This window comes from Castor canadensis, chromosome 7, assembly GCF_047511655.1.
Source record: "Castor canadensis chromosome 7, mCasCan1.hap1v2, whole genome shotgun sequence".
Classification (NCBI taxonomy): domain Eukaryota; kingdom Metazoa; phylum Chordata; class Mammalia; order Rodentia; family Castoridae; genus Castor; species Castor canadensis.
Genome location: NC_133392.1, coordinates 105145412 through 105172192, shown reverse-complemented (window position 1 = coordinate 105172192; position 26781 = coordinate 105145412). Strand labels below are relative to the sequence as shown.

The following is a 26781-nucleotide window of genomic DNA, read 5'->3' as shown; positions in this document are numbered from 1 at the left end:
TAGCAGAGTTTGTGTAGCTCACTGAGAGCTTGCCCTGCCATGCAGTAGGCCCTGGCTTTGATCCCCAGAAACACACACACACACACACACACACACACACACACACACACAGAGACAGAGAGAGAGAGAGAGAGAGAGAGAGAGAGAGAGAGAGAAATAGCAAAACTGAACTACTGTGTCTCAAATACATCTGTCTGATCTACATCAGTCAAGGAGAGATTAGTTGTTTGATAAATACTTGTTGAATTAATAAGTAGATAAAATCAGTTACTTCCATAGTTGCAATTCCACTGTGAATTTTAAAAATTGGTAACTTTTTGTTGCTTCACACTCCCTTGAATCTTATGACTAAGAAACAATGAGATAACAAATTGTTTGCATTGACTGATCTGTTTTATTTGTATATTTGCAGGCAAATGGACACAGTTTTGTACATATGGAACATGAAAAAGCTGTTTTACTACTGAAGAGTTTCCAGAACACAGTAGACCTAGTTATTCAACGTGAGCTTACTGTCTAAATATTTTTTATAAATAGTGAAGATACATCTAGCCAGAGCTAATGTTCAAAAATAAATTTATACATAGAAACAAATTTTGCCAATTGCTGGACCAATGGCAAACATTAGTGCCAAATGTATAATACTATATGTTAGCACTGATCATCCTTAAAAATGTTAACTCTATAAATATGATGTTCATGTGGTTATGTATTAGTTTTAATTGTCAGCCTCTGGCTGTGCATTGGTGCAGTTTTGTTTTTGTTTTTGTTTTTTAATCAAATAAGTTTCTTCTCAAAGTGGATTTCACATAATTTCGGAGCACGGAAGCACACACAAGCTCTTTACAAATTCTGCTCTCCATCAGAAACACTGCCTCAAAGTTGTATATGCCTTTATATAGAAAATACAAATATAAAGAATTGTAATTCCCATTAAATATTTCTAGCACAAGGTATATGTTGGCATATATACAAAAAAGAATATAGAGAAAAAATATTTTCATAAACTAAACATCTTGGATTGAGAAAGAAAATATATCTTAAAATAAGACTTTACTATAATGAATCTTTTTCAATAAAAATTACATGATAATGCCTTATGAAAGTAACTGTATATATGGTATAAAGTGTTTATATCTGGTTCCATATTCATTTGCTAAATTCTCATAACACAGAGTGAAATATTTCAGAAATTATCCATTTATCTCTGGGACCTGAATAAAAATAGTACAAACTAGCTTGTTCAATGCCTTTAGCTAATTACAATACATGGAGAGGTAAGAAACAGACTAAAGGTCTTTATAGATAAGTCTTTCCACCACAAATTTAAGCAGTGAATGATGGGTGGCAGGAAAGGTATTGCTTTATTTATTTCAAGTTTATGTTAAGTATAAACTTGTAGCCCCTGTGATTTCTTTATTTGTAAATGTGGAATTTCTTTGTGTGATGCTTTAGTTAATTTGCTACTTTTAAGTCATTTAAAACAAATTTGAGGAACTGATAAAATTCGTTATTAAGAAAGACTTGTTAGAAAGTTATGGTGGATGATTTAAAAACTTTGGTATTTAAATATGAAACTTCAAATATGATTTCTCAGAGCTGTGTACTATCTGTACTATTAATTTCAATGCCTGTTTTCTTAACAGAAAGAGATAAAATACTTTTTTCCAAAAAAAGGTTCAAGGTATATAAAATTCTGAATGCTGTTTCACTAGAGAGAAAAATAAGTGGAGTCAATGTAGAATTATTTACTTTTACATTAGAACTGTTTTCCTCTATAAGTGATCAAAATTCATTTTATAATCCTTTGAAGTATTTCTTTATATTAGTCATTAAAGATTAAAATATTAATTTGAAATTCAAGAATAATATCCCATTCTTTCATATTTCTACATAGCTGATTTTTATATAATGCATTTTACTTTACATGAGTGCTTCAAATATTCCATTGAGATTTTACAATAGAGATATAGTGATGTCACCAGAGCTCTGAGAATAATATTTGTAAGTTAATGTTTTATGGGGACATTGAAAATATTGTATTTTTGTAGGATCTATTAAAACGAGTGTCACTTACTACAAGTACAGTGGTATTTTTTGGCATAGAATTTGTCACTTGGAGGCAAATGATACTTCATTTTATAGATGATGCACTAATTTTGATGTTGCTTTATGTCACAGTGACATGATACCATGATTTTATAGGCTTTGACAATTAGCTAATGATTAATTGATTGGCCTACTTAGTAGGTTTCCCAGAGTATCTTTTAAATGCATTTTAATTCATTGAGAGTATCTAATGTGAAATGTCTTTCAAAGCCTAACTTTCTTTGTCAAAAACTCATGACATACCACTGTATCCAGATATTATAGAATGATCATTAATCAAGACAGATGTCCTCACTGACTGGCCTCATAAGATCACTTAAAGGAAAAACAAACTCAGAACATAGCTTGGTGGCAATGAAACATCTCTGTCATGGGAGAAGTGAGAGGAGCCAGAGATAGGATTTCCAAGTCTTTTTCTTACATCAGGTTTCCACATCAATCCCAGAGCATCGGGAGATGCTCCTGAGGCATTCATCTGAGAGGATCGTGATCCGAGTTCACACCTCTGCCCTTCCTGATATGGCAGCATTGTCTTGGGCCAATGCTTTAATACTTCCTGTTCTACAGTTCTGAAGTGAGGAGGAGAGATCTCTGACCAACTGGAAAAGAAATCTGGTATGTCAGTGCACCTCACTGACAATTGTACTGCCATGCCACATACTGAGGACAGGCAGGTAATGACGACAATAGGCATTTTGCTTTTTTAGGTTGACTCAATAGAATCACTAGTCATTTGAGAGGGAAAAATCTAATTGATTTCATAGGTGAACAAAACTAATAACTCATTGATTTTTGAGTATTGGCTTTTTTAAAACAACTGGCTTGCTGTCTGAAACTACAATCTGGTTCATGTTAACAACAACAAAAGAAGTCAAAGGTGTGCCTTTAAAAAAAAAAGAAAGGAAGAAAAAAAATCTACAAAAAGGAGTGGAATTCGTGATGGCTCAGATAGACTCTACCTCTTGATTTTTATTGGAATCTTCCTGCTGAGGAATCTTACATAGTTTATACCTGTTGGGTCAGGAAGATGGAATGGAGAAGATGGAAAAAGATTAGAGGTGGAAAGAATAAAGGCTGAAAATTATCAGCAGAATTGTTGCAGATTTTTGTAAGACAAATAGGCATGACTGGACAATGTATAAAAACTATTTACAAAGCTTATAATACTTTGTCATGAAAGCTTTCTTAAGATAATTCCAGCCCTCTAGATAACGCAAGTCACCTAAATACACAATAATTTCAAAATACAAATATATTTTGACAAGGAATATAAAAGTCAGTATGATACACAAACATTTAACATCATGTTAAAATATTGCTCTTTGATGCCTATAGAAAATTTGTGTCCCAGTTACTTAGAATTGTAATTATTTATACATCACATCAATCTCAGTTGTTTCTGGGCCTTACCTTGGGAGTCCCACCTTTAGGATGGAAAACAGCTTTGAAGAGTAGGACTTAATGTTTTTAATGTTAAAGATGGTTGCAAAAGTAGGGCTGAAATATCTAAAAATAGAGTACACTCAGACATAAGAAAATGTTGAAGAAATTATATTTATATATTCAGATATTACGTGAAAAGTATCTGAATTTGCCAAAATGATTAAAATGAAAAAAACCCAGAAAACCTTTATTTTTAATACTAAAATCTAGTATTTCCACCACCGTTTAAAACTTTGGAAAACATAGTACAGTTGCCAACTTGTCTTTTCATTAACTTTCAATTCTGTGTTTGATCAGTTTCTCCTTTCATTGGCACATAAATCAAGAGTATCTAGCTGGATACCTGTAGCTCACACTGTAATCCTAGCTACTTGAGAGCCTGAGAATTGTGGTTCGAGGCCAGCCTGGGCAAATGGCCTCTTCAAAGTAACCAGAGTAAAATGGACTGGAGGCATGAATCAAGTAGCAGAGTACCTGTTTTGCAAGAGTGAAGCCCTGAGTTCAAACCCCAGTCCCACTAAAAAAGGAAAAAAATATATTATTCTGATGAATACACTTTTATCAAGGGATAAGAATATGACCTAACCAGATAAACAAATATATTAGTTAGGACTACCATTCAAAGTCTTTGGCAAATTCAATCAGATAACACAACTGACTGATGCCTAATAAACTGACCAATCAGCACATTTATTGGAACACTGAATCACAAAAAAAAGCAAAAAGTTGGGCTGGGGATGTGGCTCAGTGGGGTAGTAGGGCCTGAGGCCCTGAGTTTGATTCACATTAGAAACCATTAGAAACATTAAAAAAAAAAACAGCAAAAATTTATGAAAATAATGAAATCCAAAAAGTTAAGAAGATGGTTCCTTTATCTTTTGTAAAGAAAAACTGGACTGAGGTTCCAGTAAAGTTCTTCTCACACAAATGTTAAACCTTTCTGAAGCTTAATTAAATGTTCAAACACTAAGTTAGTTATGTGCCCTCTCTTATGGTTGTAGCTACCCGATCAACTAGGAACTGGGATGGAACTTCCAGATTCAAGACCATTTGCATCAACTTTTTTCCTTAGCAATAGAACTGCTTTCTGTTAAGAAAAGCATATTGCCTTGTCTCAGAATAGTCCCCCCATCACCTAGTAAGACCATTCCCTATAAATACATCATGGCAAGAAAACAATATGAACCACAGAGAAATGGATGTACTCTATGGAAAGCATGTGGATTAATATTATAGGTCCCAGGTATCAGCTCTGCTATACATCCTTTTATCTCCATTTGGATATACACTATTCAAAGAATGTCTTTTCCAAGACACCCTACCATATAACACTAAGGGAGTACAATGAAGTTTTCTAATGAGGTCCTGAAACTTTGAGGGGAATTTCTGTTTCTAGCATGCAAAACTGACCTCTCTTCACTGCTACTGTTGCTGCTCTAGACTGATTTGTCCAACTCCCACGGTGTCCAAAAGCAATGGATGTCTGCTTCTTCCCTACTGAAACAAGCATAAGAAGCCCCCTTACAGCTCTAGCTTTCAGGTACCTTTGGAAATTAACTGATGGTTCCAGCTTCCCACTTGGGAAGAACTTTCTTTGGGAATCAAGGAAACTAGAGTAGGCCCATGTCACTGATAACATGTGTAAGGGTGAGGGTGGTAATGCCTTACTACAACTATGATTCTACTTCTATATTTTTAACTTCAGTTTTTTTTAAATATTGGATTTTGCCAGATTGCGAGACTTTCTCTGAGCCACCCAGGTGCTTGTTATTGGGGCAGGTTCTAATCTTCCTCACCTTCAACAATATCTGCAAGAGAATGGTTTCAAAGACTCTCCCTCTTGGCTTCTACCACGGAAGTCCAGAGAGTTATGAAACAATGAGGAGAGAAGCCAACTCTTACTTTTTATTTAAAAACACTTAGTGAAAATAGAAGAATGCTGAGTCCCCTGGGCTTTTAACTATGTGATTATCTTAATTTGCTCTGAGAGAAGTTCCATAGGAAATAGAGAAAAGACCTGAGAGGAGGAAAATAACTTCCTGATTCAAAATTTACAGTCATTTTTTTCAGCTGGTCAGAGTTCCCCAGTTGGATTCTGGGTAGGATCATCAGCTCATGCTCTTTGTAATAACACATCAAGTGCTAAGCAAGGTAAGAAACAGGTCTGGACATAAGGCATGCACAGATGACAAGGTATCTGCAGTTGCATGATTTCTCCCTAAACTGTCTGCAAAACAAGCCCCTTTTCGGCCTAATTTTGTTCATGGCAGCACCTCAGAGATCTGAAATTTCAGAAAGTCAAGGCAGTGTTTGTGTAGAGAGTGCTCAAACGCCATGACTCTTTTAGTCTGACACTGGGACTACTGTAGATCTGACACAAAGAAAAAGTTATGGGTCAAATTTCCATACATAAGATTTTCAAACCTAGCATAATCTTTTCTCCTTTAAAAAAGATGGCTATTATTTTCATTCTTTAAGCTGAAAACTATACAATTTTCAATGGGTGTAGGAATTGGTGCTAACAAAAAAAGTTAAATGGGTCATCCAATGTTTCCCTAGTTTTAAAAGTATTTTTTCTACGACTGTCACATGAGTGTATTGTTTTTGCTGATTTTTTCTTTCTTTAAAATAAAATGATGAGCAAGCAGCATAACAAACAGGCAGGTATCTCTATACCAAGAGTGAAATACAGGGACTTTTATATTCATCAACAAACTCCTGTATTTACTCCACAGGAAAACATTTAAGTGTAGCTGACTCTCAGAAGCCTAAGGTATGTTATTCATAAATTCAAAACACTTGAACACATTTCACAGAGTATAACAAAAACACTAAATGCAATGATTACAAATTTCATAATAAATATTTGTTGAGCATTAGTTAAATATCAGGTACTTCAAGGGATATAATGTAGTCTCTTTTGCCCAGAATCTCATAATCAAGTGGAAAGGCAAGTTCCAGACAATTCCAGGCAATGTAGTAAATCCCTTTGTCTCTGTTCTCAACTCATCTTATGGCAAAAGGAAATAACATTGTTATCTCATCAAATCTGTGTGGATTTGAACATGGCTGTCACACTTGGATCTGCCAATAAGTCTTGCTACCAGATCCTATGGCATCTGGCAGCCATTATGAATGTTTATCAAGACTTAGAAAAACATTTGATTAGCTAAACATGGCTGAGTGAATACCTTTCTGGACAAGGTAAATAGAAACCAGAATCCCAAGGGTCTCTGGAAGAGGGGCCATAATTTTGCCAGTTCGTTAGTTCTAAAGAAGAAAGTGAATACAATGAAGAATGGTGTCTCTCAACCTACTCCAGTACTGTCTATATGTCCCTGTCATGATGGGAAAAGGAAATGAAATTCAACACTTTAGCAGACATGGGGTGTTTGGCTGAAAAAATTCTATGTCAAGTGCCCCCAAAAGGTCCCTCCTAGGACCACCACCTCTCATACACTATCCAGGGTACATGGGACTCCTTGTGGTCCTATGTTAGAATGAGCCATTCAGACATGCCGTGAGTTAGTCATTCAGCTGGCTGCCTCTTATATTTATTTAATTCACTTGTGGATTGAAGAACATTCCACTGCATGTTGTTCAACTGCTCCCATCGGGGGGAAAAACTGTTTATATGAGGTTGGATCACATATCCACATATTGTAAACATCTGTTTACTCTTACAATGAAAGGTTGATCCTCTGATTCAAAGAATTGGTTTTTCTTCTTCACCCTATACATATTTGATCTTTTAGATGTACAGAAATCCATCCCTTTCCCTGAATACTCACTGTGCCTTTGCAGCCTTTGCCCACACTGGCCTCTCTTCTGGGAAACCTTCCTTCTTCATTCCCTTTGTAAGTTATCAAAATCATACTCAGCCTTCAAAGCCCACCTTAAACAGCACTACAACCATAATACCTTCCCTGACCTTAATGGGAAGAAATTTCTCTTCGTTGGTACTGTAATACCTTGCACATTTTGTATTATCTTCACATTCTACTTGAGATCATAGGTATTTGGAGTTTTTGTTCTTTCTCTCCTATGAACTGTAAGCTTGTTGGGAAAGAGTCCAACAATACTTAACAGATGCTTTCTGCACAGAAGAGTTTCAGGAGGGCATGTCTGCTTTTGCTTACCATAAATCCTTAACGCCTGTCTTAATGTCAGAAGCACAGTAGGTGCTCAATAAATATTTGTACAATGATTAAATGGATGACAGGCAAGTAAATGCACTTAATAAATACTGAATTAAACAGGAAATTGAAGTTCAATTGTGTAACCTTAAAACATGAACCTTTCACTTTTTCAGTTGTTTTACCATTCCTGGTTTTGTTTAAAAGGAAAAAAGAAAAATATCTCTTAACCCAATCTTCCTCCCCTCCTTGGCATTTCTTCTAAAAGCTTTTAGGCCTTTTGTGCTGTTTCAGCAGTGATGCTTAATTTTTCTTTTATACGCTCTAAGGACCTTAACACTGTCCAAAACGTTTAAGAAGTGGCTTTTGTTCATTTAATTGGAACGCATCATATGTATCCTTTTGATTTGTTTGGGTTTTATTTCTCTTCTGGGAAGAAGTAATGCATTTAGTTGTCAGATATATCTCAGCAAAATGAATTCATAAGGTTGACTCAAAAAGCCATAGTTTTTGGCATCTTAAAGATAATCAAGCTCAGATCCTTCATCCTACCTGAAAGCTGCAAGGTAAAGTGACTGTGAACTAAACAAACAACAGTACATAGTTGAGTCTTTTTAAAAGAAAAATCTTTTAAAAAGATTCTTCTACCTACATATTTTAACTTTGTAGATTACTTTGCTTAGGCTGTTTTTATAATATAGAGGTGGGAGGAAGAGTAAAAGATAACCACAAAAAAAATGGGGATAGGGTAGTTCAGAGGAGGGAGTCACTGTTTAAACTCTAAAATTTAACAGCTGCCTCATGCTGCTTCTTCTAAAGAGAAAAGAATTGTCTTCCCCTAGGCTTTTGGCCAAAGTTCAGCATGACAATATTTACATGTTGCATTCTGGCATCATTTCATGGATTAATCTCACCTCCTCTATCCCTAAGATAAAATGTCATACATCTCCACCAAATTTCTCAGATCACTGCAAAGCTATAGAATTAGTATGATTAGGAAGTTTGAGGTGCAGAATGCACAGAGCCATCCCAGTAGTAGAACACGTTTCGCATGCACGGAGCCCAGAGTTCAATCCCTAGCACTAAAAAAGGGGGGAAAAAGAATTGATATGATCATTCAAAACTCTAGGCTGTTTCAATTAAATAATATTCTCCCCTCCCAAACTTTTGTTGAAATCAGAATCTGACCTGTTCATCTCAAAGGTGGAAGAGAACATGCTGTTTATACTGCATGAACATTGAATTCTTCCTTGTAGGGACCAAAAAAATGGAACATAGCACATTAAAAATAAATGGTGTCTAAGATGGTGATGCCCTGGTTGGTGAGCTTCTAACCACAGTTACTTTATTACCTAATGGAACCTTGATTTCCCTGTACTTTAAAACAATGCTGTCTTGGCTTTCTCTCAAAAATATTTTCCATATTTTTCTATTTGGTTGCAATAGCAAACTGATTCCAGAATTAAGTGAAATATTCCTAAACATGGAATCTTTATGTCATCTATTAGTTTGCCTATAATACTAATATCAATTGCTGCCATCCCGCCTCTGCTTTTTAAGTTCTAAGGAGAACTTGTTAATTATTTTGGCTAATTCCATCTTCTTTTCATGATTTTTTTTTCTTTTTTGGTGGTACTAGGTTTTGAACTCTGGGCCCTTGCACTTGCAAGGTAAGCACTCTACCACTTGAGCCATGTCCCCAGCTCCTTTTCACGAAGTTTTTGATTTTGAAAGCATTTTAGAGGTCATGAGTTTACCTTGAAGGAAACTTGCATCATTTTCTTTTCCAAAGGTCTACTGTATGGCCCAATAACCCATTGTCTATATATTTACATGAGAGAAAGAATACCAATATCTGTTTGAACAAAAATAAAAAGTGAAATATTGAGTGATTTTATTATAAAAAAATTAAGTGGATAAGAATATTTTAGAATGCTAAGATTACTTTAAGTACCTTGAGTATTTTAGAATAGTAAGTGAGCAAGAGTAAGAGCAGACTAGGGCTAGATGAAGGGGAAATTAAATTATTAAGGGAATAAGAATGAGAAAAGGCAAAAGATGAAAGACAGAGGACTGAAAAAAAAAGGACTGGACAGACACTGAATGAACGAAATCAGATTGCGGCATTTCTTCCATTCTTTTGGTTCTGTGTCATTGCCCTTCATTGCCCTGGAATTCCCTTTCTCTCCCTCTCCTATCACTAGGCCAGAAGAGTGAGCTTTCAGCTCTCGATTTCTCATCTTCCAGCTCTTTCAGATGTCAAAAAAAAAATTCAAAATAAAAAATAAGGCATATATTACAGATCTGCCAATTTCAATTGCTATCCATTTCTAGAAGGTATTTTTGTAAAGTATTGGTAATTTTTTAGTCACACTTCTACAAACAAGGAAAATCACTACAAGGTACCTCATAAAAATTATCAGAGCACTTTTCTCAAATGAAACAAATGTCAAATAATACACCTATAGTAAAACATGTGGAGTTATTAGGAAAGTTTATGCTTTATCCTAAAATGAAAAAAATATATATCTTGAGCAGTTTTGGTTCATCTATCTTCAGAAGAGTTAATGCTGTTTTTTAATTCCTCCAGAAAAGAGGTAACCTCTTCCCTTGCTAACCTACTCTGATAACACAACAAATTATGTGCTTATTCCAAATAAAACCATCAGTTTTCACTACTGGATTCAAGTCTGACATACACCCTATACTTAAATATAGTTGGATACATCCATATACTTTTTAAAATATGTGTCTGCAGTTGAAAAGAGATACCACTAGGTGGAGACTGTATATCTAGATTTTGTACCTGAGCCTTAGTAATTCTCTGGCTGGGGTAGCCACAGACGGCATGGTCATTTTTGTGTGTGTGGTACTGATGTAACTGTTCTTCACACTCCTTTCCCATTCTGTCTTGACAGAATTAATTTGAAACAATGCTCTAATTTTAAGCAATATATGCAGTCTATATATATTTTTTAATTTTTTTTTTTTTACTGAAACTCTCAGGTTGTATACTGCTCTTTCTCTGAGCCTTGAATGAGTGTGCTTTAAGATGATGTTTAATAGTTCCATTTAATTATCACATCCATCAGTAAAATAGTTCTTCTCTAACTTGCTCTTATTTTCCAAATAATTTATGCTGATCTCCCATTATTTTAACCACACTTCCTTCAGGTGTACTTAGTCCATGTGGGAACATATTTGCTACAAAATATTCAAAATTTATTTTTTAAAAGACCTCTTCAAAACTTGAACATCAGGAACTAAGGTTGCCTAGCATTATCTTCTTTATAAATTTAAAAACTGGCCCAATCTGAATATGCATCTGTGGGTAGCTTTATTTCCAGCTGGCATCTAGTAGTGACTAGGCATTTGCTATAAAATCCTAATTTTTCATTTACCTATGTGTACAAGTAATCAGCATACTATTATAATCAGATTTTATCTTATTACAAACTGAATAAGGAATGTATTCCAAAAAGTGTCTTGTAAAGTGAAAATCAGTTTCTGGGGGTAGTTTGCAGTCTCCCCCAGACATTCTTTCAGTCAGAATGTCTGAGTATTGAAGGCACAAAACCCTGAAGCTGGTTCTTAGATATTTGGAATTTCGGGGCCTCTGATGACTGGATTCTTGCTAAAGAAGCCAAATGTTTCTGTTTATATCTTCTAAATTAATCATATATTCACCCTCACAGCTTAGCCAGTACTCATATATAAGCTGCTTCTTTACTAACTTCTCAAAGCCTTAATTTTATGTAGGTTCGTGGTGTTTCTCTGCCAATCATTTAATCTTTTTTTTTTCTCCCAACTGAAAGCAAAAATAGAAGGGAAAAAAGATGCTCTTTCCTGAGGCTTATATAAAACTTTAAAAATCCTAGTGTTTTCGTCCAAAGTAAAGTTTCCTTCTAACCACATGATCATCAACCACTAGTAAGTACAGTGGGCTCTTTATTAGCAAATCCAGTTCAACCTTCTCAGCGCATTGGTGTTTTGTACTTTTATGATCTGGAGCCTGCCAATTTTGGTACACCAGTTTAGGCTGACTTACCATTGTGAGCGTTCTCTCTTTTTGGAGAAGCTAACTATCTCCCCAACAAATTTAACTTGTACACAACAGTGCCTGGCTAGCAAGCGTGAGGCCCTGTTCCCCAGTACCACCACCAAAAAAAAAAAAAAAAAAATTCGTACCCAACATTTCCACAGATTAAGGCAAATACAGTGAGGTCCAGCATTGGTTTATTCTTTGGACTACAGCATTTGGCTTTTCTTTGCCTTGTTTTCTACTTCATTAGCATTTTCATCCCTTCTCAGTTTTTCAGAAGTTTCTGAAAAACTAATAGTACAATGAAAATCCCGAAGCAGTTTACTGAGAATGATGAGAAAACCAATTCAAAGTTTCTCTTGTGTATTTTAGTAGTGCTTTTTGTTTGCTTTTTCTTTCGTTACTGCTGCTACTGCAGATTTTTTATTATTGACTATTAATAATAGTCAATAAAGTATTTTTTCTTTGTCATATATGGGTAATACTAATTTTTTATTCCTGGGAGCAGGTCAGAGTTTCCTCTCAAGCAGCCAACATAATTCCCCCTCTTGCTGATATAATGATCCCCTCAGAGCTGGGGGCTTGTGAGTTACTACTTTCACTTTTTACTCACGTGTACCCAGCAATGCCAAACAAACATTGTCATTAGCTGTGTCATGATGTGAAGAAGTTGGGAAGGTCTGCTTGTAGTGAGAACAAATGAGACTATTACCTAGATTGGTTTAGGGTGTGACGTGACCCTCCGCTGTGAGACGAGAAGAAAGCAGAAGTTGTCACTTAAATGCATTGTGGGTCCTTTGAAACCTCCCTTGCACCCACCTCCAAGATACTGATTGTCCAGTTAGTCACCATCCTGAGAAATAAGCGAATGATCATTACAAGCAATACTTTATTAGTGTGCTAATGCACACCAGAATTTTGTAAAAAGACTGTTAGGAAGTGGCCAAGTCTCTTTCTCCAAATACTTTTTCTCTGTTATTATTATGTAATAATAATAACAACTGTTATTATTAACTGTTAATAATAAACTGTTCCAAGCTTATAATACTTAATCTTTACCAACTGTCCTTTTGTTTGTTTTATTATTTTTTAACAGAGGAGAGATTTATTTTGGTTCACAGTTTCAGAGGGTTCAGGCCACAGTCACTTGAGGCAGAACATCAGAGTGGCAAGAATCACCTCATGGCAGAAGAAAGGAGAGAGATTCAGAGAGACAGCGAGAGAGGGAGGAGAGAGACAGAGAGACTGGAAAGGGCCAGGGACAAGATATCCTAAAGGCAGGCTCCCAGTGACCCACTTCCTCCAGTTCTGCCCCACCTCCTAAAGTTTCCAGAACTTCCCAAAATAGCACCACCAGCCTGTCCAGGACATTTCATATTTAAGACATTTAGTCTATTTCCAAGAGTCCCCAAAATCTTAACAGTTCCAATATTGTTCAAAAGTCTAAGTAGAGTCTACTGAGACTCAAGGCAGTCTCTATACGATCAAAATTGTTTGTTTTAAACCAGCTATCTTTGATATAGTTTTTGGATGCAATTACTCAGCCTTACTTATGGCATCATTCAACTAGCAATAAGTATTTTGCACTTGATAGAATCTCACTTCTCATTCATTAGCAGGTCATCACTCTGATATGTTCGTTCTAAAGACACAAATACTGCTAGCGATTCTGCAGATCTACATGATAACACTTGTATACACACAAACCTCCATATGTTTCTTTCAATATATATCTTTTTTTCTTTTTCATTTCTACATATTTCCCCAAAATCTAAGGTCCCTAAGACCTAGGGCCCTAGATCATCATAAAGTACTCAAAGGAAAGAGACTGTGACTTTTTATGTTGCCTTTTTGAAAGTCTTTCCAAAAATATCCCCAGCATGTTCACATCTATACCTGGATATATATTAGTATTTTGAGAATTCATCCAGACCAATAGATTTGAATAGCTCTAGCTTAGGAAGGCGTTTGCTGTTCTTGCTAGGGATCAAAACCAGGGTTTCACTTAAGCATGCACACGCCCAGCCGTTGGATTTTGCCCCAGCTCCTAGAGAAGTGTTTAAGTAGTTCTCACCTAAGTCTGCCTCTGAACCATCCTAACATTTGCCCACTAGTGTTTATCCTTTAAAAAAATTATCAGTGATTAAAAAATGTATCTTTTCTTTCTATTCATTCAATTTAATCAACAAACGTTAACGAGCAAAGGATTATGTTCAAAGTTCTATGATAAGAACAGTGGAAAATAGAAATATAAATAAGTCATTGTCCCTCCCCTCAAGAAACAGTCTGCTAGGGAGATGAACACATAAAAGTCTAAAAATAAATGCTGCTGTGTAGGTACAAAACATGAGGGGAGAAGAGAGAACAATATAGTGTCACTTACTCTTATAGTCTAATAAAATAGCAAATGCTTCCTTCCAGCTTTATTATTTTTATTATGTGGATATGGAACATTCAATCATTCCCTTTAGGAAGGCAGGTTATGGTTCCTCATATATATTTGTTCCCAAAAAGGACAAGTCTCAAGTGGCAGTGGGGACATAAATAACTGCAGTGTTGTTCTGCATGAACCATGTTGGGCTTTGCTTTCCACTTTGCTTTAACTTTGTCCTTCCAAGCAATTGCCCCCTGGGGTCAAAGTCAGAGGACCTGGAGGAATCACGGCAAGCTTCTCTTTCCTGCAGCGAGGGCACTGAAGACTCAGCAGGCATTGACTATTCCAATTAAAGGTATTAATCAATTTCAGGGAAGTAAACCTTAGGCGACCCTTGAAGACTCTGCTTTAAAATAATCATTTGTGTTTTTTACACCTAATAAAAAATGTACATACTTTGGGTGGACTGGCATATTCTAAGCACTTAATCATGGACCTAAATAAAAGGAAAAGGTTACCATCTTTACTGTTAGCAAACACCCCCACTATGAAGAGAAGGTTCTGTGTTTGGGTACAGAATAAGATTTACTGAGTTCAGTAAGAAATGCAACTTGAACAGCATGTAAGATGAAATTTTCTAAGAAGGGAAAAAAAACTATAGATTGCCTGGAACTAGGCAGACACAAGTCAAGTCTCATTCATGCCACTTAGATAGTCAGCAGAAATACCCACATGGCCTGTCCCACCAGATTTTTCTCTAAGGGAACTCCAATATTGATAATTTCAGCTGCCCTGGAATATCTCTATTCCTAAGCAGCATTTAGGACTATCTCTTAAGTGCTAAGCAGTAAATATCCAAATTCTCACAACTTACCCTTTCCTTTGGAAAGAATTTCTTTTGAGATGTCATTACATTGGCAAGATGAAGGCAGATAAAGTTTTTTATTTCCAACAAAATACCAGTTTTTGTTTGCTCAGGTTAGGATTAGCCTAGAGGTGGAAGAGAAGCTGTATAATAATGGCAGGTTCAAATCTATGAGTTCAGCCATAATATGGAATATTAGCTGCCATTTGGTGATGAAGTGGTGAGGTTTACCTTGTAGCCACTTAGTATCTTTGTGCATTAACTTAGAAAATGTGAGTTTATCAAAAAAAAATGCAATGGGTTATACAATGCACGTATAACTGAAAATAAGATTGTACTTTGAAAACATTTGATCAAAAGACTCCTGACCTTCAGGCACCACTTTGGGCATATTGGTGGAGATCTAAATTGAAAAAAAAAAAAGCCCTGCAACTATGTATATCCAGTAGTCAGTATGGAAAACCCATCCATTTAAAAGAATTGGTTCCGTGAAGCATGTTGTTTGCTATTTAGAGATCATCATTCCACTCATAAGTTACTTTTTCTAATTTCCAAATATTTATGGCAGTGGAAAACAATAAATATCCTAAATTAGAGAGCTTGAACCATATAATAAAGAAAACTCGGTATAAGTTATGTCTAGAACTTACTTTTTGGTGGAAATGGAGCCCAAACTTGGGGCCTCACACTTGTTAAGCAGGCACTATACCACTTGAGCCACACCTCCAGCTGTCTATAACATTTTGAGGTAAATGGTATAGCAGAGAATCACTTATGCAGCTTCATATAAAAATTTAAAGGGTAAATCAAATCGTTTTAAAAAATTGAAGAATTTAAATTCTTAATACACTATAAGAATTGTTTTAACTGCTTTAAATTCTTGTCTGAGGAATAAAGGGATGTGGTTAAAATTATTAAACACAGTAGTATCAAGTAGCCTCTCACCCTGGAGAAGCTCAAGTTTGTCCAAGGTATGCTCTACCAATGACTGGGTTAGTGCAAAGTCAAAGCAAAAACAAATCATTCTTTAGTTTGACTCTAATCAGCCAGTCTTCCTCCAGGCCTCAGCTGCCTGATTGTAAAGACACCATGTAGAAATGGAAAGCAGCAGTCTGTTGTTTATATGTCAAATTCAAAGGTATAGTTTCATGTGAAGACCTTATTGTGTTTTGTCTCTCTCAGAAAGAGATCTGCTCACCTGTCTTTAGTATCAAGTAGAGCTTCGTGTAGTTCTAAACATTAGTCCTGCATCAGGGTATTCCTACCTGCAAAAACCAAACACAGAAGCTTCCAATCCTGAAATTCACTGGAATGTTGATATAAGAAATCTGGTTAGTATAACACAGACCACTGTACTCAAGCCTCTGTTTAGGGTCCTGAATGAATCATCAAGTTAGACTGCAAACTGCACAAGTGGCAGAGAATTCAGGTGTTTTATTGAACTTCAGAATTCTCTTAAGTACTCTTGGAAGAAGAGATACTAATGAAGTTTGACATTTCAAGAACTTGCTGTTGAGACTGTAAAGCTTCGGTAAAGAATGCTAATAGATCAAGAAGTCATTAGAGGGCATTTCCTGTACAAAGGAAACACCCCTTTCCCTGAGATAGGCTCTAAAGATAACTGCCCAATAATGGCTTATCTCCTACTTCTGGCTCCATTCCTATCCACTGTCTAGGTGAATGTAACATTCCTAGTTTTTTCCTTTATATTTGAGAGAAGAGGAGGACATTGGGTGAAGGGTTGTCACTATTAGTTGAAGACTTTCTAGGAGGGTCAAATCAAGTCACCTACAGTGGGTCCTTTCCCATCTCCTCAGGGAAATTGCATTTCAGTATCTGCCAAGGCTGAAGCCACAGGAATGAAGCATTCATTGTAGAATTTCAGGAAATACACTTTGGGGAAGCTTGGGAGAGAAAAACAGGTGCAGTTTCCCACGAGCCTCAGTAAATACAAGGTGCAGGTCTGCCTTTCTAAGATTAGGCTGAAACTCTAATTCCTTGTCAAAGATTTTCCCAAAATCCTACAGCCTATTAACAAGTTCAGAATGACAGAGGTACACAATGAAGACTTGTACCAAGTGAAGTATTTATTTCCTTGAAAACCAAATTCTAGCTTACTTATAGTGGTTGCCTTGTTGGGAGAGGGGAGATATATATTTGGAAATTGTAGGGTTTTTGTTGTTCTTTGGTTTTTGATTTTGAATATTTGAAAAGGTGCTTTAAACAATAATATACTTGGTGTGCAATAATCTTGTCACTAGTGTGTACCAGCTTTGGAAAGGTTAGAAAGAAACTGTTTTCAGCAGGCTGTTTTTGATCATCAAGCTAAGCATAGATATGACTTTCCAAAGGACGAGTTTGATCATACAGTTAATTTAACATTTGTGCTGAAGAGCTTATCCTTATCAGGGATGGAACTGAATTTCGGAGTTCTCCTTATCCAAACTACAACAAGCATACTACTTTCTCTCTCTATTCCCCACATCTAACTTCCTGGGGACCCGCTACTTGCAAGTCATTTATTCTGCTTTCAATGATCTGGTCACATGAGGTACATCCTGTTTCTTTAAATCCCAAATGCTCAAATTACCATGTAGAAACCACCTCCCTATCAATTTTTTCCACATTTAATCCTTTGCTTCTTGTCATATTTTCATTTTTCTGCATTGGTTCCCATGGCAACAAGTCTGTTGGCAGAGAAAGTGCGACTCTGCTTTTAGCCTTCTGCACAATACAAAATCCTTCTCAGGCATGTGTTATGTAAAAAGGCAGGAAGAGACTACAGTTCCCTTGTTAATGCCAAAAATCCCTTACCCTGCTTCAAGTTTCCCATCCTGTCCCCAATCCAGGCTCACTGGAGCAGGAGGAAACACAGCATCCAAGAGTATTATCCAGAATCTCTTCAACTTGATACAAGTATTCAAAAGCCTGTCATAGCACTGATGCCAGGATTGAACTTTTTGGTTCAGATGGCTTCTCTCAGTCAGTGACTTAGAGAATAAATCTACATAAATGTGTAATTAATAACAAACCACCAAGAGCAGCAGGGAAAAACAACTTTCACTCATTGTTCTATGGAATATCCTTGGTATGAATCTGAAATGTAGCCCAGGGCATATGTCCTGAATTGAGTCTTAAATCAGTGTCTAATGACAGTGGGAACATTTAAGCAAAATTTTTCCAAGTAAATGACACAGTACGGCAGGCCAAGGATTATTCCAGAGTACTGAGCTCCTGAAGAGAAAGAAATAACAAATTATAAGTAAGGACAGAGGACATTGTAACTGATAGTTGCATGTGAACAATGGGGCTTCAGTTGGGAAAATTCAGTGTTCAAGTATGAAAAAGGTAAGAAACTGTGCTAGGTATGATGTTGCACATCTGTATTTCCAGCACGAGGAAGGCAGAGGCAGGAGGATCACGAGTTCAAGGCCAACTTGAGCTATATAGCAAGCATCCTGTCTCAAAGGACCAAGGGCTAAGAAAGTAGCTCAGTGGTACAGCACTCGCCTAGCATGTGCAAGATCTTAGATTAGAGCCCCAGTGCTGGGGGAAAATAAAATAAGAAATCTAAAAGCTAAGGAAATGGAGTGAGGAGTTGGAGAAAGAGGGGCCTTTAGGAGATAAGTATGCAGAAAGAGAGCCTGAAAATGAGGAAATAGCCTCATGCAGACTTTGGCCCAACTCTGTCTACCAGTATTTCATAAGTAATGCTTATCTTAGTAGACTATATATTTTATTTTAAACTTTAAATTCCATTGATGCTGGCAATAGCAACCCCAATCTCCTATATCCTCAATATTCAGAAAAAAGCAGGAACTGCTTGTCAGAAATTAAACAGGATTATTTGAATGTATGTGTGTGGATTTTTTTTTCCTTAGGAAATTTGAATTCAGGGGAATGAAAATAGATGTTAATAAAAATGTGGTTATCTCAGCTACAGTTAAGAAAATTATCAAATGTAAATTATCCCATTTTTCTGAGTCTTATAAGATATGTGATATTTAAGCACACTGAAGTTTTAAAGTTTGCTTATATTGTAGAAAGGTATTTTTTGGCTCTTTAAAGGTTATTTTCCTACATTAAGAAAAGTTTTCTTATATTAAAAACTTTTGTGACTCAGGTTTTGTGTCTATATATATAGACACACAGGTTTTTTTTTTTCCATTGCTCAATTGTTTTGCACAGCTAAAGTGATGAGGTTAAATAATGCCCAGGTAAGCAGGCCAACTGGCCTTTATGAAAGCTAGATTAAGGAAAGCATTTGACAAATGGACAAAAGAAATCACATTGTATTTCTTTGTACCCATCCATCCCTCTTATATACTTTCCCAGCCCTCTTCTCTCATTTAGTCAGGAAATTGTGGGTGATTTCTGAAGTTTATAAGAAAAACAAGATGAAACTCTCAGGAAGACAGAATATAAAGCAGTTCCCATATTCTCCAGAAATGTAATTTATTTTCAGAATGTATTGCTGAAATAAATTTTATTTTCAATACTTGTAGTCTTTCCACTCAGAGGACTCTTATTGGTCTTGAATGTGGGAAAGGCATCTGTTTAGATCAGAAGGGAATGTTGTGTGTTAAGTTTTACACTTAGGAAATTACATTTTAGCTTAGACGGCACCTAATGTCAATGGAATGCAATAAATGTTTAATACTTCCGCTACATTTTCCTCCTTGAAAATGCAAGCCTTACTATTTTCTGTTTGGAATAAAGAGAAAACAATCAAGTTTCTCTTTGTACTGTGTATAGAAGACTCTAAAGGAAACTTAAGGGATAATGACAGTGTCTACATATGAAGGAGGAATTTTTTCCAAGCTGGAAAATCAGAGGTAAATCTACTAAATTCCATTTGTCAACTTAAAAGACCATCACAAATGACCTCATGAAAGTGAGGCTATTGTAAGGTTATTGTAGTTTATTATAAGTACTGTAGTTTTAGTTTTCCCACTTTACAACCACCCAAAGGCACCCTCCACTCAGCTGTATATAAGTAAACCATAATATGAACTGTGGCTTCACTCTCGTCAGATGAGAAATATTAAACTAACACAAGTGATTCTAAAGGAACACAGTGCTAGTTTCACTGGTTTAAGAATTATCTTGCTAGGTTTTCAATTGATTTAAGAATTATCTTTAAAAATTACTGTGTATTAAGTTTTTACCTTTTTTAAAGTATTCATGAGTATTACTTTTTCATTTTTCTAAACTACTTGATAATTGATTACTTTTGCCCTCAGTAATTTGTGGAAAATAATTATTTTATTATCTCATAAAGCAGAGTTCTAATTTTCTTATATGCCAAACACACAGGGTTTTCATTTGAGGTCATATAATTCAGTTAGTGAAAAATTTCATTCCCCTATAAGCTAAAAAAAATTCCTAAGCAGTGATGTAACTTTGAATCATTATTTTAGTAAAATGAAGACAGTCTCTAGACTCATATTTTTTTTTATGACATCTAACTTCACTACCATATGTGCAGCACAACAGTGACATCTTAAGGCCAAGAACCACAGTCAGAAACAGAAGTTGAATTGGAATCTGATTTCAAAGAAATTCCATTACATTATCAAGTACTTTTCAATTTAAAAATATGGGACTGGTAATGTGCTTCTTTCTTTATGACCTCTTTTTCAGTCTTTGTGAACATTTTAATGTGCATTCATAAACACTTGACATTTTACATAGACATACTGTATATTAATGCATGCATTTCACTGCATAGTTTACTGATACTCCCCTTGTAAAGCTTTTATGGAAAAACAAGAAGCCACAACAGTATAGCAAAAGAGGCTTAATCTTTATAAATTGGGGCCTTTTCTGTCTCTTTGCTAGCTTAGGTGGCTATATACAAATTTGGGTGGGAGGGGGCAGAAACACCTCTTTAACATTTAAGATTTTCTACTTTGGGTGTACTCTAGCCAATTCAAAATAAAATGCTTACTTTAATAAAGTTTTACCATTTTATAAAAAAATTAAATCATGACATGTTTAACTGAAATGGCTGTATTGTAATTAATATTTTGAAATAATTGTGATTTTGAGCTTAAAATTATATATAAAAATTGTCATTTTTGTATGTGTTAAAAAAGGCTACTGTATCATGATTAATAGTACTTTTTAGTTGAACTACATATTAATGTAAATAAAACTGAATGAAGACATATTTACTACTTTAACATAGATCGTGAATGTACTTAATGGTTTTTTTTTGCAGTATGAGACCATAACCACCTTGAAAGCTGCTTCATTTATGTGCAAAGAAGTCCTATGAATCTATATTTTACATTACTGAATCAGTGAAATTAATTACTTTGTCAATTTGCAAATGCAAGCTGTATTCTCCAGTTTTATTTTAGGTATTGACACTAATGGATAAAGGTGTACAATGTGATTAGGATGAATCTGAAGATGCTTTCTGTACAGACACAAAATACAGGGACTAAAATAATGCTGTGCAGTGTATAGCAAAGCCATTTTTCGGCTTTGGTGTACTCAACTTTTTCAGTATTTAAAAAAGTGTTTTGAATAACATAAAAGTCTCTTTATTGTATAAATAATAAAATGTCACCTTATTGTAAAGTGTCTTTTGTTTACTATCAAAGCAGACTTCTTAGCAACAGAGTTGTAACATAAAAGGTCAGGTTTCTTTTAAAACAAAAACAAACATTATAATCAATATTTGAAAAATGTAATTTTATTATGAACATGTAGTTTTAAATTTTAGCAATAATTTTTCATAATATAAGCATGCTTCATTCAAAAGTTATCTATCTACATATCTATTTATCGATATACATGCTAATGAACTGGCTACTTAATAGAATCATATGGTAAATGTTATAGTGACTGATCAACCTATTTTGATAATTTTGGTATAAACAAAAATGTTATATTTGGTTTTTATTAAATCAAATTTACCTATATCAAATTCCCTTCTAGAAAATTACTGCATGAATGCAAGTTGAGTCTTGATAATTGCAAGCAAATTTCAAAATAACGTGCTGGAAATAAAAAAGATGCATAAAGCTAATAAAAACATACTTACAATATATTAAATATACAAAAATATGCCCGCCTGATAAGTATTCAAACAAAGTACATTAAGATTTCCATATGATAGATGTTACTCAATTTTTTTCCTGTTGATGTTATCGATTGAATTAATAAGATACAGTCTTCAAAAAAATCTTTTTTTCATACCAGCCAGAAGTATTTAAATGGTCACATTCTTCCTGTGGGGAAATTATGCAGCATCAATCTCTTTACTTCTCCTGAATCTAAAAGTACTAGATAATAACAATACTAAAACTACTACTATTAAACTATAACTATTACTAATATTTTTTTAAAAACTGTCAAGTTTTCAAGTCAAAACAGTGAGAGCAGCTACAGTAACACTTTCATTGTTTTCTCCAATCTTGAGTAGCATTTCTGTGAAATAAGCAACCCTAATGATTTCATAAAAGTGGGGCAATTGTTAGGAAAAAAAATTTCAACAAGATTAAAACAAAAACAAGACAGTGAGTGTTAATTTAAAATTTGTACTGAGAGCCAGACACACACCTGTAATCCCATCACTTAGGAGGCTGAAGCAGGAGATAGCACATTTGTGGCCAGCCTGTGCCACACTGAGCAGTCCCGGGTCAGCACAGGCCACACAGACTCTATTTCAAAAAAGCCCTCACAAATTTGTACTGGGCCCAACCACATCACAAAAGTACTGTCATTGGCAATGAAAAGTCTTATTTTTTTTCAATGCCAAAGAATAATAAAAAGATAGAAATTGGTTATTCGTATTCAAGTCACATTATATAGAATATAAAAAGAAATAAGAGGAAAAAACCCAATCTATAAAAATGATTTGTTACTATAAAAACACTGAATCACATTAAATAAAAATTCACTTCCGCAGAAGTGCTTGGAAGGTTAAAAAGGAATGAATTTGAGCAGGATAATGTGGAAAATACTCAGAACATGTATGAAAACTGCCTGGCTTTCAGTGGTTAACACCACTATAAATATGTAAAACACTTTAGAAAAATGTTAGTTGTTAATGAAAACACTTACTGGCAGTGAGTACAGCCCAGGCCAGCCATACCAACAGCAATGTGATTACTGGGAAAACTATAAGATCAATTACAGCAATCACCTTTAGGGTAACAAAGAAAATGTTATATTATCCTAAAAATTAACATAACCAGAATTAGAAAACAATTCTGATTTATGTAGGAATTCGGTCTCTTAAATATTCCAGTATTGCAGCTGTTCCTTTCATTAATATGGCTGCCCGAGGAACACGGAATGGATTTCCATCTAGCAGTAATGTTCTAAAGAAAAGAGAGAAATTGGGAACTTAAAACATTTTCTATGAAAATGATTACTTGCAACTTTATAAATAAAATTCGTAATTTTTCCTATTTGTTTTCAAATCTGAGCATTTAAACATTTGGAATTACCATTACAATATAACAAAAACAACATTAATTGAATAATTATTACATGGAAGGTATGATGTAAGTACCATAACATTCTTATCTTACAGATGAAGAAACAAATTCAGGGAGAAAGGACAAACTTCTCTAACATCAAAGAGCTACCAAATGGTGGAGCTATGATTTCAACCACCATTTTAATCTAGCCTCTTCCCAATCTTATAGTGACCATATGAAACGATCAAATTAGATTTAGACAAGTAAATGAACAAAGTGACAAGTATCCATGCCAAGAATTTAATGTATCACTACCACCACGCCCCAAAAACAACACGTCTGCACTCTCCTTCCCTTGACCAGACACACACATATGCTAGTCTATTTACAAGTTTGGAAATAAGGTTCAATTTAAGATTTAAAAGTTTATACTTTTGTTTTTTATAAATTAATGAAATATCCTTAATTAGAAGAGACTTTTAAATTAATTTTAAATAGCTTAAGTGTATATATAAATAAAAGTCAAAGGCTGCACACTCTAATAGATGATCTAAAGTTATATCTCCAGGTGGTCATAGAAGCAAATGCCTGTGGTCCCAGCTACTCAGGTGGCTGAAGTAGGAGGAATACAAGTTGGAGGACAGCCTGGGCTACATATTGAGTCCCTGTCTCAAAATAACATTTTTAAAAAGGGTTGGTAATGTAGCTCAGTAATAGAGTCCTAGCATGACTGAGGGCCTGGGTTCAATCCATGGTACCACAAAAATAAATAAATAGATGGATAGATAAATACATAAATATATACATACACCCACACACAAACATATATACATACATAAGTAAAATCTCCAATTATTTCTCTTTCTTTGGCCATACTGGTGTTTGAACTCAGGACCTCACACTTGTTGGGCAGGTGCTCTACCACTTGAACTATGCTTCTAGCCCATCTCCAAATTGTTCTATATTTTTTGGGAGTTCTTTTAAGAACTTACCTTGTTAACTTCGAGACAAAGGAGTTAATTACAGTTGGACCTCATTATTCATGGATTCCGCATTTGCAAATTTGCCTACTCACTAAAGTTTATAACCTCAAAATCAGTTATGTGTGGCACTTCCAAGGGTCATTCATGGACATGCATAGAATAGCAAAAAATTTTGAGTCACTCAAAGGGCTTGGTCCCACTGAAGTCAAACAAGGTAATTCTCTGCATTCTACTTTTAGCTGTCATGCTGCAAGTGTTCTTCCTGTGGTCAATTTAGTGACACGTTTATCACATTTCTGTACTCTTTGATGTAACTTTACTGTTTAAAATGGCTTCAAATAGCTGGATGTGAGTGCAAGCCTATAATCCCAGCACTCAGGAGATTGAGGTAGGAGAGTCTTCAGTGTGAGGCCAGCGTGGGCTACATTTTAAGACTGTTTCAAAAAAATAAATAAAAACAAAAATAAAAAATAAAATGATAAAATGGGCCCCAAATGTAGTGCCAATGTGCTGTCTAGTTTTTCCAGACACAAAATGTGCCTTATGAAGAAAATATATGCATTAGATAAGCTTCATTCAGGCATGAATTATAGTGCTGTTCGCCATGAATTCAATGTTAATGAGTCAACAAGAAGTTAAATAAGGTGTCTTTATACAGAAGAATACACAAAGCAAGGTTATGCACTGATGGCTTAATGAATATATTGTAACCAAAACTCTTGCAGAAAACGAATTCTGTACTGGAGCAATGGTTTGGTATTCACTAGTGTGACTTTATAGAATGTAACTACAGAAAATAATGGGCCTCTTGGACTGGTGGTATGGCTCAAGGGGTAGAGCACCTGCTTTACAAGTGCAAAGCCCTGAATTCAGACTCTAGTCCCGCCAAAAATAAAAAATAAATAATAATAATGGGCATCAACTATACTTGGCTATCATGAGGTACCAAGCCCATACCAATAATGCTCCAGTGAAAAATATGCCAAACAATTAATATGCAGATTTCAAGAATCAAGTTACTTCTGCTTAACTAGTTAGCTTTCTATCTCAAACACCCCTTATATTTACTTGACCAGCATTTATTGGGTACTTGCTATGTTTTAGGCATTCTAACAATTGTTTTCTAAAGGACAAAAAAGTGATAAAGGAGGCCAAAAAAAGCATAATGGGAAATAAGAGTAGGGACTAATTTTTTTTGGAAAATAGGGAAGGATTTCAAAGAAGGATAGTTAGGTTATACTGATGACAGCTTCTAGAATAAGAGCCTGAGGGAACAACAAATGTAAAGAGTGAAAAACACCTTGCTGGGCTTGAAATGGTGGTAGTCTGTAACTAGATTAGAAAAAAACATATGCAAAGCTGAAGGAGTTTATATTTTCCTAATCTTTTAATGCAGTAGAGTTTTGGATTATAAACACACATACTGATGAACAAAGCACCACTAGAAACAGTCAGTATATTTATATATACATATATATAGTAACTGTTAAGCAAAGTTAAAATATTTGGTTAAATTTTAAAAACAGAATTAGGATTCTGAGTTTTATTAACTATTATTTCTAACAGGATATTAAATCTGTTACTTTAATTTTCTGCAAGATTATCTCAATAAGAAAAAAAAATATCAACAATAAATGGAAAAACTCAGTAGAATGGTACAGTTACCTTAGATTCACACAATTACCGAGCTCTGGTGGAATTTGGAGGAGGTCATTATTTTGAAGATCCAATGTGGTCAGATTTTCCATCATCTTCATTTTCTGAGGGTCCACAGATCCAACCTGATTGTTACTAATCAGAATTGCTTCAAGTGTGGAGATACGATACAGAACTTCAGGTAGTATTTTGAACCTATTTATATATAAACAGTACACCTAAATATACTGAAACCAGAGGTCAAAATTGTTCCTTAAAATAAATGATTATAAGTTTTATGTCATGAAATAATGTTTTCTATACTGTATGCTCCTTTATATTTGCTATAAGTTCTATATTCAACCTTTCCAGAAAATACCCTAATTTTGGAAACTTTGCAATATATGTTCAGGCAACAGACCTGTAAATTACTGATTATAAAAAAAATATATCAAAAATTCAGAATTCTCCCATGTTTTACTGCTCACATTCAGGAGATAAGGAAATCCTCCTGAGAGTTTCTATATAATATATTCATGCAGGCATCATTTTTACTTTGTATGAATCACTCAATATATTAACTAAAATTTGACATTTATACTTTGCTTTGACTGAGGCTTCCAAACAAAGATACTTTGGGTTCTTAAAATGATGACAACTAGCAAAGATGCTGGCTTCCTTGTCCTAAGCAACCCTAAAGATGCCTCAAGAGAGACAGAAAGGCTGAAAGCTCTCAGCAATACTTGCAATGAACAC

General features: G+C 35.0%; 2 protein-coding genes across 11 annotated transcripts in view; one reads left to right on the top strand and one right to left on the bottom strand.

Moving 5' to 3' along the window:
- Positions 1-21545, top strand: part of Lrrc7 (leucine rich repeat containing 7) — a 509113-nt gene extending 487568 nt beyond the window's left edge. For 6 of the 7 annotated variants that reach the window (XM_074079777.1, XM_074079774.1, XM_074079778.1 and 3 more), the window contains 2 exons: positions 413-503; positions 2536-21545. In XM_074079777.1, the coding sequence (XP_073935878.1) occupies positions 413-503; positions 2536-2588 (144 nt within the window). In that variant the 3' untranslated portion in view covers positions 2589-21545. Of the gene's footprint in view, positions 1-412 lie in introns of all 7 variants that reach the window. The other variant, XM_074079776.1, reaches the window with a different exon arrangement.
- A 109-nt stretch (positions 21546-21654) lies between these two features.
- Lrrc40 (leucine rich repeat containing 40) overlaps positions 21655-26781 on the bottom strand; it is a 56404-nt gene continuing 51277 nt past the window's right edge. For all 4 annotated transcript variants that reach the window (XM_020180253.2, XM_074079780.1, XM_074079781.1 and 1 more), the window contains 2 exons: positions 26056-26241; positions 21655-23305 (listed from right to left, as the gene is read on the bottom strand). In XM_020180253.2, the coding sequence (XP_020035842.2) occupies positions 23200-23305; positions 26056-26241 (292 nt within the window). In that variant the 3' untranslated portion in view covers positions 21655-23199. The remainder of the gene's footprint in view (positions 23306-26055; positions 26242-26781) is intronic.